Below are 19,164 nucleotides of genomic sequence, written 5' to 3'. Positions count from 1 at the left end.
TACAATATATTCCTGGTTCTGCTTGTTTTGGTCAGCATCAATTCATATAAATTTTCTAAAATCAGTTTGTTCATCATTCTATATAGAACAATAATATTCCATTACTTTTATATACCATAACTTATTCAGTCATTCCCCAACTGGTGAGCATCTATCCATTTTCAATTCTTTGCCATGACACAAAGAGCTGCTACAAAATTTTTTTTTTGCATGTATGGGTCCTTTTTCCTGTTTTATGATTTCTTTGGAATACAGATTCAGTAGTGACATGGCTGGATCAAAGGCTATCACATTTTGATAGCTCTTTGGGCATAGTTTCAAATTGCTCTTCAGAATGGTTGAATCATTTCACAACTCCACCAATAATGTATTAGTGTCTCAGTTTTTCCATATACCCTCCAACATTTATCATTATCTTTTCCTGTCATCTTAGCCAATCTAAGAGGTAAGAGGTTGTACTTCAGAGTTGTTTTAATTTGCATTTCTGTAATCCATAGTGATTTAAATCATTTTTTCATATGACTATAGATGACTTTAATTTCTTCATCTAAAAATTGTCTGTTCATATCCTTTGACTTTATCAATTGGGAAATGACTGCCATAAACTCTTGAGAGACATTATCACTTTCCTTGCAGAAAACCAGGCATTTGCTTAAGTTACCAAGTTAATATATTATCAGTTATCCAAGCTATCTGGTTTGGATTAAATAAAGATCAGTGATCTAGAAAAAAGAATCCAGAAATATGACCAGTCATTGCAATCCTTCCAGAAAAAGGAAATGAGTTTATTAGTCTGGCATCATTTGATCTTGAATGAACTCTTGGTATCACCTCTTCTCTTTCCAAGTGCTTCTAAGTCATTCTTTAATAATATTTCATATCATTTTCAGATTAGTATGCTTTCTAAGTCTTTAAGATTCCAGGAGCAGACTTGCTCAATTGAGGTATTAATCAATAAATTAATATCTTTCTTTGTTTACATGGTGTCAGTTTATCAAATTGAGGTTTCTAGCTTTTTTCTTTTTCCTAGCCCCTTCGTAAGGTGACTATTCTCCAAGAGTCTGTCACAAGAAACTATTTAACCCAAGCCTTACTTGAGAATCCTTTCTACTTTATTTCTTTGCACTTTTTCAAACCTTCACCTAGATGTCCTCTCTTTCTTTTTCAGTTTCTCTGGTTTGGGCCTTTCTGAGGTCCAGACATGACTCTCCATCTGCTTATTCTGCCAGCACCTCCTACCAGCTTATTCTCTTTTCTACCAAATTTACTTCACTTTCTTCTCTGTTTAACTGGGGGTCCATATGTCATTCAGATTCCTCAGTATAAAATCTTAATGCATCATTGACTAAATTATATTTAAGTAATGTCTCTCTTTGTCACTGTGCCATATTCCTCCAGATTTCTTGAGAGCAAGGAGGACTTTGGGTTATCTCATCTCATCTTGTCTCATTTTATCTATATCTTCACTAATCCAGGGCATTATTCTATTTGAGGGGACTAGATTGGGGTTCTTAACTTGAGACATATTTGGCAGCTTTAGCACAGTGTCAGCAAGACAGTAAAGTATATAAAATATACTTTAAATATTTATCAACTAACTATAAACTTCTTTAAAAAAAATTTTTTTTTTACTACATTCCAATATAATTTGTTTCCTCTTAAAATCCCATGTACTTAATGCATTTAAAAACTTTCTGAGAAGGATTAGTCCACAGACTTCACCAGACTACTGAAGGGATTCAGGAAACCAAAATGATTAAGAGCCCCTAGACTGGAAGCAAGAATAATCTAAAAATAATTTCCATTTTGCCTTGAGACATGTTAATTATAGTTAATGTTTGAATAAAGAGGCATCTGGAGGGCCTGCTAAGTGATCTTTAAGGATCTTTCTAGTTAGTTCTAAGACTACTGCATCCTAATCTAAATTTTGCTTCCCATTGCCTCATGCTTATTTTTGGTGGTGATAGGAGGCTGCCTGGGTCCTCTGCCTTCCTCCTCCTGCCTGACCTTCCCCATCTCTTTTCCTAAACAGCTTAGTAGAACAGCAAATAGAATGCTAGGCCTGGAGTTAGGAAGACTTGAGTTCAAATCCAGCCTCTACTATTAGTTCTGTGACCTTGGATAAATCACTTAATCTTTGCCTTAATTTCTTCATTTGTAAAATGGGGATAATAATAGTAGCTACTTCAGGGTTGTTAGGAATATATAAAATAAGCTAATATATATGTATATATTACAGATGTTAAAGTGCTGCATACATATCATCATCATCATCATCATCATTTTCTAATATATGGTTTCTGCTACTTAATAGGCAGATTCAGCTTTCTGACTAATTTACAGTTTAGCTTTACTAAAAGTTTTTATATTGGGTGTTGGGGTTTCTAGGGATTTTCTCCATGCTTTTCTATAAGAGGAATGAATTGACTGGGAGCCAAGTTGTAATTAGGAGATGCACCAGGGAAAATGCCTGGAGTGCTCTGGAGAGCCAAACTGTGGTTCGTCCGAAAAACTTAATGAAAAAATCCCTATAGAGCTACCTAAGTTCAGTTACTTCATTAACTAGGGGCCACATTGATTGAAGAGGGATCAGATTAAGAATTTGTAAAATTCTCATGCAGAAGGAATTATCAGGCTTAATAATATTTTCCTGTTAGAAGTTTCCTGACCAGACCAAAGGCTTTTTTCTTGATCCTATAAAAGTCGGGTCCTTCCTGGCAGCTTCTTTCCTTCAGTGTTTACACCCTTAGCTAAGCATTAAATAAGCCTCTGGGCTACATGATGTCACCTGGGATTGCTGCTTATTTTATATTGCCTGCCTGCCTAGATGAGGTCCCTACCGCTGGATTCTCTCAGTCTGCCTGGGCTTTGGCTCATGAAAACTGGCCCAGGAACAGCACTTTTTTTTTTTTTTTTAAAGAGAGGAGGGGGCTCAAAAGATTATTGCTGTTCAGGCCTGTGGTTTCATCATTGTAGGCAACTGCTCTGATGAGGAAACTCCCTCCTCCAGGAAATAAGGGACAACAACAGACATTAAGCACTTTTTTATGTGCCAGGCACTGTGCTAAGCATTTTACAATTATCATCTCATTTGATCTGTCCCAAAGCAGGTCAACTCCTTTTGTACAATTTCTGTTCTTAGAAAAATACCCTGGAGGGATGTGCTCAAGGTTATATTGTACCAGATGATACAGAGGGGAAACCTGAACACAGACCTTCTTGACTCTGGGACTTTTCACTATTCTTTACGCCATACTGGCTCTCTTCAGAAAAAGTTAGGAGATGAAAACACAAACAAACAAACAAACAAAAAAATCTGAAAATGAGCTATACACATTTTCATTTTAAAAATTGATGTTTTTTTTTTAAATAAGTAAAACTATTTTAAGGTTTTGTTACATTCTAGTGAGACTTGCCATACTTTGTTCACTTTGTGATATACAGAATATATTACAGTAATTAATTATCTCATTTGAGGTTCATAACGACCCAGTGAGAAGTGGGTACTATTATTATCCCCATTTCACAGTTGAGGAAACAGATGCAAATAGAAAATAAGTGGTGTATGGGGTTCCACAGTTTTTAAGTGGCTGAGAATGTTTGAATTTAGATCTTCCTGACCCCAGGCTCAGCATTCTCTCCAATTTGTCATCAGCTGCCTCAAGAGGGATATGACATATTTATTCATAACTAGAACATAAAACTAAGCATATGTGTATTGTTTTTCGGTTGTTTCAATCATGTCCAATCCTTCATGACCCCATTTGTTTTGTGTGTGTGTGTGTGTGTGTGTGTGTGTGTGTGTGTGTGTTTGCCAAAGATGCTGGAGAATCATGATTTGCTATTTTCTTCTCCAGCTGATTTTTCACATGAGGAAACTGAGGTAAATGGAGTTAAGTGCTTTGCCCATGGTCACAAATCTAGTAAGTGTCTGACACCAGAATTGAAATTAGAAAGATGAATTTTCCTGATTGCAGGCTTATGGCTTTATCCACTGTACTCTCTTGCTGCCTGATATGTGTATTAGGTAGAAAAATGTGCTCCATTGTGTCAAAGGGGAGAGGTTTCTGCTGACTAGGGCAGAGAACACTTGGAGAAGATTTTTCTTATTACTTCTGGGTGTGTAATGAAACCAAATTCATAAATTTTTGCCCATTTCTTCAAGGAGAACCTGACAGCTATCTTTTTTTGTTATGTGCACTTGTCTGTCTTTTTTCCAGTATGTCTTGTTATGATGAGAACATCAATGTGCCTGTAGTTCAGTTCCTTCACTGGTGTGTTAAGTTGTTAACTGTTAGTGATTATAGATTAAGGGTACCATAAATTGTGAGTGGTATGAGAAGTGGGAGATTTTTAGGACTCCTTTTCTGCCACCATCCCTGCAAAAGAGACACAGGATGCAAAACCCTTGTTTAAATTTTTGTCCATTTTATGGGTCGCTATGGCCAAACCACCCCTCACTCCCATCAATTGGTAGCCAATCCTGTTGTTGTGGAGTCCCAAACTCTGCAGTTCATAGGAATGAAGTGGAATATTTTTAAATTTTCAACTTCATGGCTTATTAATAGATAAATCTATAAGGTTTTTCTTTGGTTTTAGGGAGCTTGTGAAAAAATCCCTAAGACATCCAGGGCACTATGAATCAAGGGAGTCTGAGATCCTTCTCTGTGAGTCTTAGACAAGACAAGCGAATCCTTGATCTGTAGATGTAGAGGCCTTTAATCAGATACCTTCTCTTGGGATTGAACTCATCAGAGCTTTTGCTGGAGCAGGGTTTATCCTGGCAAGAAGCATAAAGGAACACTTTTACTCTTGATGTGCATGTGATTGAAGAATTCCTTCTGGGATCTGGAGCTTTTGGAACTACATTTTTGCTCCCCTTCACCAAAAACTGTTCCCCTTTATTAAACAGATCTTTTCTTTGCTTAATTCCATTTCTTTTTTAAAAAATGTTTTTATTAATGCATTTTGGTTTTTAACTATTGTCACCTTATAGGGATCCCCTTTTTTCCATGATTTCCTTCCTAATAAGAGAAAAAAAAAGTTAAGAACATCATCTGATACAGTAATCATGTTTTCCAGAGTGTGTGAAACATCCCACACCCAGAGGTTACCACTTTTGTACCAAAAGAAAGGCAGTGTATTCACATATCAGTTATATAATTCTGAATTGTGTTGCCATCATTTATAGTATCATTGTGTATATTTTTATTAAAGTTCTACTTTCTTTATTTTGTGTCAATTCATTCAGGTCTTTCTACATTTATCATATTTGTCTCTTGTAACAAAATAAAAATCCTTCCATTTGTCTACCATATCTTGTTTAATCATTTCTCAGTTAATGGGCATTTCTCTTATTTTTACTTTATCTTGCTTCAAAAATACTATTATGAGAATTTTTGGTCTTTACAAGAATTTTCCTTTTACCATTGACCCCTTTCCATCTCCCACCTTCCTCTGAAGACTTTATCTTATCATATCTTTTTTTTTTTTTTTTTTTTTAATTTGGCTGCCTCTTTTAATCAGAAGCAACCAAGAAGCTTTTGTTAAGGCCCATTGTGTGCCAGATATTATTTTGGATGCTGGGGATATAAACTCAGAAACAAAGCAGTTCCTGCCTTCAAGGAACTTCTATTCTGTTGAGATAGAATGATCTCTTTTTATTGTCTAGTCAATTTCTCTAAAATTCTTGTTCTAACTTCTGTAATCCTAAATGTAGCATCATTTAGACTCCTGGATCTCCCCTGACAGCATGCTTCTTAAAGTTAACAAATCTATTATTATGGGTCCCCAAAATATCTTCCTTGTATATTCAGAAATGAAATATCATCAAACTTTGGTTAGCCATATATATTCAAGAAGTAGAAGTTTCAGATAAATGGAATTTTACTTATTTCCATGACTCTGTCTTTTCAATTCTTGCTGAAAATATTTCAGAAATGTGTATCTACTTTTTTCCTAGGAAAGTTGAGGAATGTACTTGTAATAGAACCTTTCTTTTCTAACTAAATATCTTGGAGGACTTCAGAGTGATTCTTTCAGACATGAGTCATTACTATCTGGGGTGGGTGACAACAATGGGGTGTCAGGCACTGGGCTAAGTGTGGTGAAGCAAAGAAAGACAGAAGGCAATCCCTGCTCTCAGGGAGCTCACAGTCTGTTAGAGGAGAAGATCTGAGAACAATTATACAAAAACAAGCTATAAACAAGATAAATAGGAAATAATCAATAGAGGAAATTCTAGTGAATTAGGAGGTGCTGGGAAAGGCTTCCTTTGGAAAGTGGAAGTTGAGCTGAGACATGGAGCAAACCAGGGCATCTAGAAGGTGGAAGATACCTTATTTTTACCAGATTTCCAATAAAACTTTGTCTTTTTTGGTTTAAGAAGAATGCACTTAACGTTTCTGCTTTTCTGCAGTTGGTTGTGAGTTTTTTATGCTCTCACACATGATTAGTTTTTGTGTGGATGTGTTAAATAGCTGAGAAAATGGTATGCTCTTTCCTATTTCCATTTAGTTTTCTCCAAAGTTCTATAATATTTAACTTTTCTAAATTCTATTCATATTCTTAACTTCTTTTTTCTTTATTTTTGGTTAAATTCACCTAGTTTTAGGAAAGTTGAAGTCACCCATTGATAGAGAATTTGAATTATATCTATTTATCCTTAGATAGATATATAATTTATATTACTTCATTGTCTACAGTATGTCTACAATCTTTTTAAAAAGTGAAATGCTCAGAAAAAGAAAATGTATAATTGAAAGTTCCGGCTAAGCAGTTACTAAGTTTAAAACCAAAATTGAAAGAATCATACAATTTTAGAATTGGAAGGGACTTCAGAGTTGAGGATATTAGGCTCTGAGAGTCTCTTGACCTTCCCAAGATCATGCAACTAATTAGTGGCAGAACCTGGTCTGGGCCCTGAGGATTCCAGATTAAGAGCTGGAGGAGATGTCAAAAACTCTCAGCTCTACAGGAAACTGTGAAACCAAGAGAGGTTGCCTTGGTCAGGGTCAGGCCAAGGAGTGCCCAGCCAGGATTCAGACCCAGATTCTCCTGGCTTGAGACCCTGTACTGGTCCTGGTTGCCCCTCCTTGTCTTCTAGCTTCTGGCCCAGGGTTCTATCTCCTGCTTCACATGGAGATTTTGCTACAGTTGTTCTAAGGAACTTTTCTTTTCCTTATTCCTCTGAGGCCAAATGTGTTCTTGCTTGCCCTGGCAGTGTGGTTAGCATGGAGATGTGACTTGGGTTTGAATCCTTCCTCTGATCCATTCTGGCTCTGTGACCTTGGGAAGGTCATTTAACTTCTCAGCCTCATTTTTCTCTTTGTCACAAAGGATACTATGAACCAGGAATTGTCCAACAGGGTTTTTGTGAGGTTTAAATGAAAACTTATATAAACCTTAAAGCACTTGACACATGTCACCTGTTTTCATCAACATCACCATCATCATTATTCCAATGGGGTCATATTCTAGCTGCCTTTTTCAGGGAAAGGGACTAAACTTTGGGAAAGTTTAGGAACCTACACAAACCATCATTTCTCCTTTTTGCCTCCCTGTGAACTGGATTTCCAGTTTTGAAATCTAACAGCATCTCCTGGCCAGAGCAAGGAAGAGAGCCATGTATACCAAACCTTCTGCACTCTGGGAAAAGAGAGAACCCTGCAGATCATAGTACATGTGAAGAACAAGTGAGACTAGGGCAGACATCCTCTGTGAAGGAAGGAAAATCCTGGGAAGAACAGGAACAGTGGGATATGGAGGACATGAGGGTGACTGGAGTACACTGGGGCTATGAGGAAACAAAGACTTTCCTTGCAATCCTTGGTGAGTCTCCATTTTCTGAAAAACTTCGGACCTGCCATCAGAACCGCCCTGTGTACCGGGCCATCTCTGAGCGATTGCGAGAACGGGGTTTCCTGCGAACCCTAGAGCAATGCCGGTATAGGATCAAAAATCTTTTAAGAAATTATAGGAAAGCCAAGAGCAGCCATCCCCCTGGTACTTGCCCTTTCTATGAGGAGTTGGACACTCTGGTGAAGGCTCGGACTGCTGTCAGAGCCACAGGCGTCTCAGAGAAGGCTTCAGGCCTTCCCAGGTTGGGGGATAGTGATGCTGAGACAGAAGAGCAGGAAGAAAGGAACTGGGAACACGAGAGAGCTACTGAGGCTACCACAGCGGAAGACTGTAAAAGGAATGAGATGGTCATTGGAGAACCAATCCAGCGACCCAAGATGTCTAGTGGCTCAGCCTTTTTCCAAAGTCGTGTTGGTAAGAAATCTATTAGGGTCCTGGTACCTATCCCTACCCTTAACTTCTTCATCTGCTGTCCTGTCTCCCCCTAGTGGTCCCTCCCAAATTAACTCATATACATTCAGAACAAAGGGTATGGAGTGGGAAAGCAAGAGGAATGATGAGTCAGTGAAATCCGAGATGTTAAAATTGGAGACCTTTATAGCTGAAAGGGACCCTAAAGATTATCTTTCAGATTGCACACTGAGGTTAAAGACCGTGTTTTATCTAAATGTTTTTTTCCCCCCACCACCTTGTGTGGTTCTCTACACACATTATATAATAATATAAATGTTTCATAAATGTTTTTTGAATTGGATTTAGGATTGCCACGTCATTTTATACTTGTGGGAACTGAGACTTTGAGAAGTTGTCACTGGTCCAACATTGCCTAACTGTAATTAATAACCTCTAGAAGTTTAGAATAAAAAAATCAACATGAATTTAAACAACAATAAACATATACAGTGTAGACTAGTATTCTTCAACCTGATGACCCTGGAGTACCATGAATAAAAGTACTGAAGAGGCTTTTTGGATGAGTAAGCTAAATTCTCCCAACATAGATAGTATGCTGGAGCAATGGGATCAGGTACCATTCAATTCAGCGAACATTTATTAAATGCACATGTATGTATATGTACATATATAATATATATAAAATACATATATGTATAGAGATATACATAAATACATACACGTATATATGATGCTGTGTCTGGCTCATATTATATATATATATATATATATATGTGTGTGTGCATGTATTTGTCAGGTATTATGCTAGGAATAGAAGTACAAAGAATGAAGCACTTGCTACTTAAAATATACATTCTGCTAGGGAAATTTACAGCATATGTATCTTTGACCTGCTTCTCTGGGGTCCCAAATTCTGATCTTAGATGGGCTCCTTTATTTGGGGGAAGCAGGTCTGAGGGGGCATCAGTTTTGACCTCATTGCCATTGATGCTCCTTTAGTGGGAGAATCATTGGGCTTGGATCCTGCGCTTGACTGTATTGCTGGCTGTTGGACCTTGGAATGGTTATAGCATCCTTCTGGGCTTCAGTTTCCTCATCTTTAAAATGAGGGACTTGAACTAAAATCATGGAATCTTAGAACTGGAAGAGACCTTGAAGGGGAGCTAGTCTGAAGCACCCCTTCTGAAGCATGAATTCCCTTTGCAATTTTCTTGACAAGTAATCATCTCCCCCCTAGTGAAAGACCTTCTATAGAATAGAATGCATTTATTAGTTAATTTCTCAGGTCCCATCCCAACTCTAAAGTGCTGATTCTTTTGTCTTTCCCTCGTTGTCTCATTTTCTTCAAATTTCTCATATGCTCAACTGGCCTTTATCCCTAGGCCACCAGGAACCAACCAGAATGACCCTTTGTTAGTTTGAGAGCTCTAAAACCTTCTCTTCTGGTAGCAGGTGTGCACTGGAGCTATGAAGAAACCAAGATTTTCCTTGCCATTCTTGGTGAATCTCCATTCTCCAAAAAACTTCAGACCTGTCACCAGAATAGCCAAGTATATCGTGCCATTGCTGAGCGTCTGCGCCAACGGGGTTTCCTCCGGACACTAGAACAGTGTCGCTACAGGTTCAAAAACCTCCTACGAAGTTACCGGAAAGCTAAAAGCAGTCAGCCCCCAGGGGTTTGCCCCTTTTATGAAGAACTGGACACTCTCATGCGTGCACGAGCAGTTCTCAGAAGTGCCCACCTCTCAGAAAGGCCAGGAAGGAGAGATGCTGAAGAATTGGACCAAAGGACCTGGAGACAGGAGGAGGAAGAGGAGGAAGAAGAGGAGGAGGAGGAGGAGGAAGCATCCAAAGAGGATGAGGGCAGTGATGTGCCAGCCCAGCATTTTAAAACCCTTGATACTGCAGCTCCATTTAAAAGCTGCATTGGTAAGCTTCTCCCCATCCATTGGGTAGACATGTGACTTGGCCTAATGGAAATAGCATTAGCTTGAGAATCTTAAAGCTTAGAAGCCTCATTCCAGCTATGCTAATCACTGTGACCTTGAATTCTTGTCACTGCCTCCATCTCCCCAAATGTTAAATAAGCATACTTTCTGCCTTAGAAGAAGCCCTTTACTGTAACTATTGGGAGATAGCAAGCTGTAGAGGATAGCATCCCAGATTTGGACATAGGAAGAGCCATGGTCAGATTCCATTTCAGATACTTTCTAGTCATGGAATCTGGAATGAGTCACTTCAAGTTTCTGTGTGTCTGTTTTCTTATCTGTAAAATGAGGGAGTTGGACTTAATGTCCTCTTTAGTCCCTTCTCTCTCTAAATCCATGATCCTGTAATCTCTAGGCCCTAAGACTTTTCCTATTTTCTCAGTCCATTATTCCTGTTCTGACTTACTTTCCCTCCTTCCTATATAGTCCTAGTCATCTTTTCCATACAGTCAGTCTTCTCAGCAGTGTAGTCCCCTCTCCCCTTCAGTTATATGTTCCATTGTCCTTCCTCTGTTCCTGCCCAGATGTCTCTCATTGTAGTCTCACCTTCACCATCTGTCTTCTTTCCTTTTCCCAAGCTGCTGAGCATTCTCTCTTTTTTTTTTTTTTTTTTTTTTTAATTTAATAGCCTTTTATTTACAGAATATATACATGGGTAACTTTACAGCATTAACAATTGCCAAACCTCTTGTTCCAATTTTTCACCTCTTACCCCCCCACCCCCTCCCCTAGATGGCAGGATGACCAGTAGATGTTAAATATATTAAAATATAAATTAGATACACAATAAGTATACATGACCAAAACGTTATTTTGCTGTACAAAAAGAATCAGACTCTGAAATATTGTACAATTAGCTTGTGAAGGAAATCAAAAATGCAGGTGGGCATAAATATAGGGATTGGGAATTCAATGTAATGGTTTTTAGTCATCTCCCAGAGTTGCTGCTGAGCATTCTCAAAGGAAGTCTTGAAGCTGTGCAAGAGATGATTATAAATTTCTGCCATCTAACCTCAGCTGTCTCACCTTTTATTCATTTCTAATGAACTTTCCACCACACTCCCAAGGAGAGCAGTTCAAAGCCTTTGTTTTAGCCCCCAACTCTACCCTACTTCCCTTTGTCTTAGCCACTGACACTGTCTTCTATTTTATAGAGAAATTTTAAGGTCATCTGCCATAGGCAACTTGTTCTCCTTTCCACCTTAAAACCTTTGTAGTTATTTATCTTGTACTCTTTTTCCTTCACTTATCCATAAATTTCACTCATACTCAATTCCATCCTTTCTCATCTTTCCCCCCCATTCATTCACTATCCCTATATTTTGACTTTTTCTCCCACACTTAAAATGAACCTCAGATCTCTCCTACCCCAAAAAATCTTCCCATTCATTCAAATACTCCCTAAAGTTGTCCTGTTTTTTACTGTTAAATGTATAGAAGTCTTAACTCTTCTGTCTGTACTTCCTCTTAAAATTCCGCAACCTTGCTTCTATCTCTAATGAAAATACTCTTTTCAAAGTCACCAATAACCTTTAATTGCCAGCCTTGGTGTTCTTTTCTTGGCCATAATTCTCCTACACCATTCAGCAGCACTTGATCTTATTGATTCCTTGATATTATTTCTTTTTTCTTCAGTTTTTAGAATGCTGTTTGTTTTTCTCCTAGCACTTTTCCCTTTAGGGCTGCATCTTCTTTGTCTCTTCTGATTCATCTTTATTATTCCTTTACTCTCTCCACAACCTCTTGGGGAGCTCATTGACTCTCATGACTTTAATGGGGAAATCATCTCTGCTGATGACTCCCAAGTCCACAAGTCCAGTTCTTATAGTTTTCCTGAGCTTCATTCCTATATTTTCAGCTGCCTGAAGCATGCCTTCTACTCAAATGTGCCCCTTCTTCCAGATTTCAATTATGTTTTTGTTGCTCCACCATCCTTCAAGAAACACCAGCTTTCTCTTTGAATCACCAATTTTCTTCATCTCCTACAACCAGTCAGTGGCCAAATCCTTTTTTCATAGTATCTCACAAATCCGTTTTCTCTGGTGCTTTTATTGCATCTTATTTCTCCCAGGATTGTTATGGTGGTCTTCTTGTGAATCTCCCTACTTTTAATTTCTGCCTCTTCTAAGACATTTTTCAAATGGCTACTAGAATAATCTTCTAGTCTGAGTCTGAACATGTCATTCATCTACTCAAAAATGCTTTTATGAATTCTCACTGTGATGCTTAAAATGAGGGCCTGGCATTTGAAACCTTAGTAATAGCACTGGCCTACCTTTCTAGCTTTATTGTAAATGAATTATGTTTGTACATTCTACATGTAAGTCAAACTAAACTGCTAATTGTTCCTAGATTTTATTCTCTTTACATCTTTTTCCTCAAAGCCATACAGGCCATCTTCCATGTCTGAAATGCTCTTCATTTCCTCCAACTAAAATCCTAGCTGAGGTGCTCCTTTATCCATGACATCTTTCCTTATCCTCTTAGCTGAAAGTAATGCATTCTCTCCCCATATGTTTCCTATTATTTTAGGCATTCCTCTTGCCTGAAGCCTTTACTTGTGTCATACTTAATTTTATACTTATTTTATTATCCCTTGTATCATTTCTATTTTTGTACATTTTTATCTCCTTTGGTAAATTGTAAGTTTTGGGGATGTCATGGACAGAAAGCCAAGTGACTAACTTGGAAATACTCAGATTCAAATCTTGTCTATAACATCTGTTGGTTGGGATACCTGGGGCAGTCAGTGCCCTAGGCAGCTCTCTGATACTGTTAAGTTGCAGATCAAATACCAGCCTGCATTGGTAGAGGGAGTTTCCTTAGTGGGACTTCCCTACTCAAGTGAAATCACGGCCTAGGCTTAAAAGCATGTAATCTCCTTAAGGTCAGGGATGGTTATTTGTCTCATTTTCCATTCCCAGGGCCTAGTACAGCAGGCATATAACGCAAATCTACTTAGTGGGAATGAACTGAAGTGGTCACTCAGTGTCCTCTTTCATCCTTATAAAAGAATCAGCCCCTTTTGTGGGAGTTAGGTAGTTTTCTTTCACCTAGTAAGCCACCAGCCAGTCAGAGAACAAGAGCCTTCAGGGTTCTGACGGTCATGACTTTTATTAACCTAAACTAGCAAATATGATCATAGAATTAAGAGGGCATTTAAGAGTTTTGTTTCAAAAGGAATTGGTTGGATCCTGGAATGGAACTTGTGCTAACACCTTTCCAGAGGGCCCCATGCTTCCTTAAAGCAGTTTTCTAGGCATTTTCCTTCTGATCTGTTAGACTAATCATTGGCAAAAAGGCTGAGGTTTAGCTGAGGAAAGTTCTTCAATTAGATCTCCTTATGAATATTACCTCTTAGTTTCCTAAGCAAAGTTACTTCCTCATTCCCTGGCCTAGTATGATTTTCCAAATTCAGCCAAGGAGCAAATTCAGACTGATTTCGAAATATGAATATGCAGAAGAACAGTTTATCAAAAACTATACAAAAGACATAGAAGATATAATCTTTGTCCCTGAAGTGCTTAAAAATTTGTTTTTGAAAATGAGCTTTTACATGTTTATCTAAAATTTTTATTGATCTTTTATTTTTTATAAAATTTACATTTTCTTTTTCTTTTTTTTTTTTACCTCAATAGTATTTTATTTTTCCAAATACACATAAAGATAATTTTCAATGTTCATTTTTGTAAGAATTTTTTTTGTGTGTTCCAAATATTTTCTCCCTTCCCTCCCTTATTTACCTACTCCCCAAGACATCAAGCAGTCTTATAAGTTAAATGTGCATAATCCTTTTAAACATTCCATATTTGTTATGTTATCTCACTTACACATCACCATATACCCTTACTCTTTCCTACTCTCATAGAGTCATCTCTTATGCCAAAGAAAAAAAGAGAGGAGAAAAATAATTTAGCAAAACTAAAAGGTACATAACCCAAGTTTGGGATTATGTAGGCAGTGTTGTACACCTGTAGTCCTCAGTGAGTGGGGACTCACAAAACCTTCCTCTTTAAAGAAGGGAGGTTACAATTAAACTAACATCACTAGTTTAATTTTAATTTTGTTCCTTCTTCACGTATTTCCCTATGGCTCCCCATTTCTTTATTCACTATCATAATACATTTCTATTTCTCCTTTTCAGGTCTGGACGTGAAGTGTGAGAATGAAGAACAGAATTCAAAGCAGGATGTTTCTGAGGAGCTGCATAAGACATCATCAAAACATTTTGAAGAAGATGTGCAGCAGTCTGTTTGGGGAAAAGACAGTGAAGATGAATATGAATCATCAAGACAGTATGAAAGTTCCTCAGAGGAACAGTGGGAGAAATGTTCTGAAGAGGATTTAGAAAAACTAATAGATCATCAGGGACTGTACCTAGCAGAAAAACCCTACAAATGCAATACATGTGTGAAAAGTTTCAGTCGGAGCTCTCATTTTATTGCACATCAACGAATCCACACTGGTGAAAAACCCTACAAATGTCTTGAATGTGGGAAAAGCTTCAGTGACCGTTCTAACCTCAATACTCATCAGAGAATCCATACTGGAGAGAAACCTTACAAATGTCTTGAATGTGGAAAAAGTTTTAGTGATCATTCAAACCTAGTTACTCACCAGAGAATCCATACAGGAGAAAAACCTTATAAATGTAGTGAGTGTTGGAAAAGCTTCAACCAGAGTTCAAACCTTATTAAACATCAGAGAATCCACATGGGAGGAAATACTGATAGATTTAGTGAACATGGAGTAAGCTTTGCTAACAATCCATCTTTGAGGGCACACTTGAAGATCTCTGAGCAGCTTGAAGGAGAAAACAATTTCAGTATGAACTTAACTTGTTCTGGGCCCCAGAGAGCTGACTCTGGAGAAAAACCCTTTGAATGTCATGAATGTGGAAGAAGCTTCAGTAAGAGCTCAGCCCTTACTAGTCACCAAAGAATTCATACAGGGGAGAAACCTTATGAATGTGCAGAATGTGGGAAAAGCTTCAGTAAAAGCTCAACCCTTACTAACCATCAAAGAGTCCACACAGGTGAAAAACCATATAAATGTGTTGATTGTGGGAAATGCTTCAGTGAACGTTCAAAGCTTATCACTCATCAGAGAGTTCACACGGGAGAGAAACCCTATAAATGTGTGGAGTGTGGGAAAAACTTCCGTGATCGTTCCAACCTCATTACGCACCATAGAATTCACACAGGAGAGAAACCATATAGATGTGGTGAGTGTGGGAAATGTTTCAACCAGAGCTCAAGCCTTATTATACACCAGAGAATCCATACTGGAGAGAAACCCTACAAATGTACTGAGTGTGGAAAAGACTTCAACAACAGTTCACACTTCAGTGCCCACCGGAGAACACACACTGGGCGTAAAGTTATATAGGAGAGAAAAACCAAGTTTTTATTTTATTTTTCGAGCATCATATATTTGCTAGAAAAGTGCTTTTTAAAGCTTTAGGCTCAGTTCATCCTAGGGAAACAATACTGGTATAAAGGCAAGCAACTTGGAGGTGAATAGTTGAATATTAAAACACATTTCACAAAAACAATTTGCTTTTGTGTTGGGGGAAAACACAACAACTCAAACATGTTTCTTAGGCCAATCTTACCTTGGCTAATGAAAAATGTTGGAGCTAAGCAAGTAACTTTGCAATTAGACCAATGAATTATTGGTCTAATACAGACAAGCCATTATTAGTATGGGAACTTTCTCACCCATTTCAGGAATCATGTATGGAATTGAAGCAATAAAAAAAATTACTACATTATCATAGATTTCTGAATTTCAGCAAACCTAAAGCACTTAACTGAAAACATTTCAACCTCACTTTACAACCTTACAAGACAAATATAAATTTTTTTCCTTCTATTTATAAATGGGAAAATAAATGATTAAAACAAAAGTCTTGAATGTAGCTCAAACATTGTTAACACAACAGTGGAATACATAGAGGAGAAAAGCTTGTTAAATCTGATGAAAACATAGCTTTTAGTCTGATGGGAAACAGCTCAGTAGGGAGATAAGTCTGGGGGGACTCCTTTCCATCCTTGGTGCCATACTAGCAGACTAGCTGAGTCATTATGGGGAGGCTCAGGGGTTTTTTGTTGGTTTTTTAAACTGGTGTGGTGGTGTTGCAAGTATTTCTACAGAGTATGGGGGAAATGCTGATGGTGATATTACCTCATATTCTTCATGCCAACCTGTTTTGGAATTCTGCCTGGGAATGAAAATTATGCCTAATTATTTTACTTATCTTAATAAAGTAGAATTTAGTCGTTGTGATTGTCTTAAGATTATTAAGGCACAGATAAATAGTTGGTGGAGGATCACATTGATGTGTTGTATGCAGATGGATTTCTCTATTCTTAATCTTCAACTTTGCTGATAGTCATTTCTTCACTATTAATGGAAATCTGTTGGAATCTTTGTGGTCTTGAACCATATTGTAAATAAAGAAACTTATTTATGTGATGGAAAATATGGAGTACCATCACCCAGAGTTTAGGGTGACTCAATTGTCTTAGAAAGTAACTGCTGATGGAACTGATAGGGAAAGGAAGCAGTCATTTATTAGATGACTAGCTTGAAATTCTCAGTGTACATTAAAAGGATTGTGAACCTCAGTCTTTTTTCTTGGTTCCTAAGAAATGCCATTCTGAGACAATTTATAATTCTTCTGGGGTCTCAAGAAAGGTCGGAATGTCCAGGGACTTTCACACAAGTCCTGTTCCTGGAACATGGACAGTGAGATGTCATTGCATATTTCTAGTGCCAGTGACTCACTTTGTCTTTAGTAGATGTTGGCGAGCTCTGGCAAGTTGAGATGTTTATAGACACTACTGTGCCCTCAACTGTTCAGTATTTCACACGGGATAGGCTAGGGGTGCCAAGAATTCTGCTGCTAGAAGGCAAATAACTCCTAAAAGTTTAGAGCTTCATTGCCAGTTTTTGGAAAAAATATTTGACATATCTTTCAAATATTTCTTAAACTGACAGATTTTTTTAAAAGAAGTTTAAACATTTTGCAGTAACAAAAGAAAGTGATTATTTTCCACAGTGAATGTGTTTGTTATTTCACACATCTTTAGGAGTTGGTAACAAGTGAAATTTCAGAGGCTATTATTTGCTTTGCTAAAAGAAAAAGCCTCATTTTTGCCTAACAGATTAAAGTGGTCAACTCCTACCCCCTGGCTACATATATTGACTTGGAAACAAAAAGGAAAACCCCATATAATTTTTGGAGAAAGTAAGGAGTTTCTTACTCTTAAAACAATCAGTTCTGGCCAAAAGGACAAAACATACACTCATATTTTTCAGTGTCCTCTCAGGTAGATGATGTGGAACCTGATGGAGGCACCACCCACAGCATGGGAAGAACGGTGAGTAGAGACTAATAGCCAGGAAAACTTCCAGCAATGTCTCTGACTTCTTTCTGTCTCCTTGTGCTTCTGCTTCCATCTTCCTGACGGAAAGACCATCCTAGAATAATTTTATTTCTGGTACCTATAGGAAATGGTGTGTGAGTCCAAGATTTGAGATTGCTCTAATAGAATAGTTGTTAATGATTCCTCTCCCCATCAGCATTTCTCAGCATTATTCCTTTCCAAATTTTGATTTGAGTGACTTCTCCTGGTCACAAACATCTGTCGGCTCCTACTTTTGTGCCTTTTACTCCTTCACATAGGCAGGAGAAATGACTTATTCTGGGTTCTCTGCCTTTGCGGAGGAAAAACAACAATAATCTCGATGAATGCTGGTGATTTGGAAAGTGAATAGGTAAGAAAAATTCTTCTGGAACTGGGATTAGGATTTCTTGGCTATGACTTACAATTTAAGAAAACCAAGCTCCTGGCCAGAGATGGCATGTACCTACCAAGGGGTATTAACAATGTGTTCATCTGCTTCCTTACAAATCTAATCAAAAAATATTTTAAACTGAAAGGGAAAGGGGAAGGAAGGAAGATATAAGAATAATTGCAGTTGAGATCTCAGGAAGATAAGAGGAGAAAAAGTTCAGGAAAGGGGTAAATGACCATCTCTACCCTCATACCAGTCACACTGAACAGCAAAAACATAACTTTCTGGATTTCATCATGAAGCATTTCTCTACCCAAGACCTTCCATGTGACTCACACCTGGGCTTTATTCTTCACACACATTAAAAAGCCCACCTGTTGTGTAGTTATCTGCAAGGAGCGAGGAAGCAGCCAATATTCTACGTAATTTACACTGTTTATGTAGCACCTGGGGTCCACAACTCACAGTTATGTCCCGAAGGGAATGATGACCCTAGTTTAAAGGTATATCTTCTAAAATTAGCTCACAAACCCCTATCTATGTATTTACCCACAGCAGTCAGCCAGCAGATACTAGTTAAAAGCAAAACATTTAATGAAATGGCATTGTAAAATAAGTAGCAGTAAAACATTTTTCCTATAAACCTAGGGCACTCTTCCACAAAAAGTATCAGAAGAATAAATGCTGTGGTTTGAATCACTTCCATTTCTGTTTTTGTATCCCCAGTACATTTATTGGATTAAATTGAATCACACAGATTGGAGAAGGAGGAATTGGGATTTACAAGATATGGTAGAGGAGAGAGATAGGCAGGGAGACGCTAATGGACTAAAAGGGTCTCAAGGTTCCAAAAAGAATGTTGATGTCATCAGCTTTTGTTGGAGTGGGGTTCTATCTTATGGAGGCTAGAGGGACTTTTGACTGTGGAAGAAAAAACGAAGAACTTCTAGCTTGATGGCTACTTAGTCCCGTCTCCTGATGTTGCAAACAAGGAAAAGGTGGCTTATAAGGGTTTAGTGACTTGTCCAAGTTTTCACAGATTAGGGTCAGAGGGAGTCTTTGAACCTAGGCTCTCTGACTCCAGTGTTCCACATCACAT

The 19,164-nt window shown here is 37.9% G+C and overlaps 1 protein-coding gene across 2 annotated transcripts in view; it reads left to right on the top strand.

The window, feature by feature from the left end:
- LOC100918202 (zinc finger and SCAN domain-containing protein 20) overlaps positions 1–18,633 on the top strand; it is a 28,713-nt gene extending 10,080 nt beyond the window's left edge. The window contains exons 7-9 of one of the 2 annotated variants that reach the window (XM_031962363.1): positions 7,579–8,274; positions 9,727–10,203; positions 14,407–18,633. In XM_031962363.1, coding sequence (XP_031818223.1) covers positions 7,579–8,274; positions 9,727–10,203; positions 14,407–15,650 — 2,417 coding nt within the window. In that variant the 3' untranslated portion in view covers positions 15,651–18,633. Of the gene's footprint in view, positions 1–7,578; positions 8,275–9,723; positions 10,204–14,406 lie in introns of both variants that reach the window. The other variant, XM_031962362.1, reaches the window with a different exon arrangement.
- The last annotated feature ends 531 nt before the right edge of the window (positions 18,634–19,164 follow it).

The sequence above is a fragment of the Sarcophilus harrisii genome, chromosome 3, assembly GCF_902635505.1.
Source record: "Sarcophilus harrisii chromosome 3, mSarHar1.11, whole genome shotgun sequence".
Taxonomy (NCBI): Eukaryota; Metazoa; Chordata; class Mammalia; order Dasyuromorphia; family Dasyuridae; genus Sarcophilus; species Sarcophilus harrisii.
This window is presented reverse-complemented; position numbering and strand designations above follow the sequence as displayed.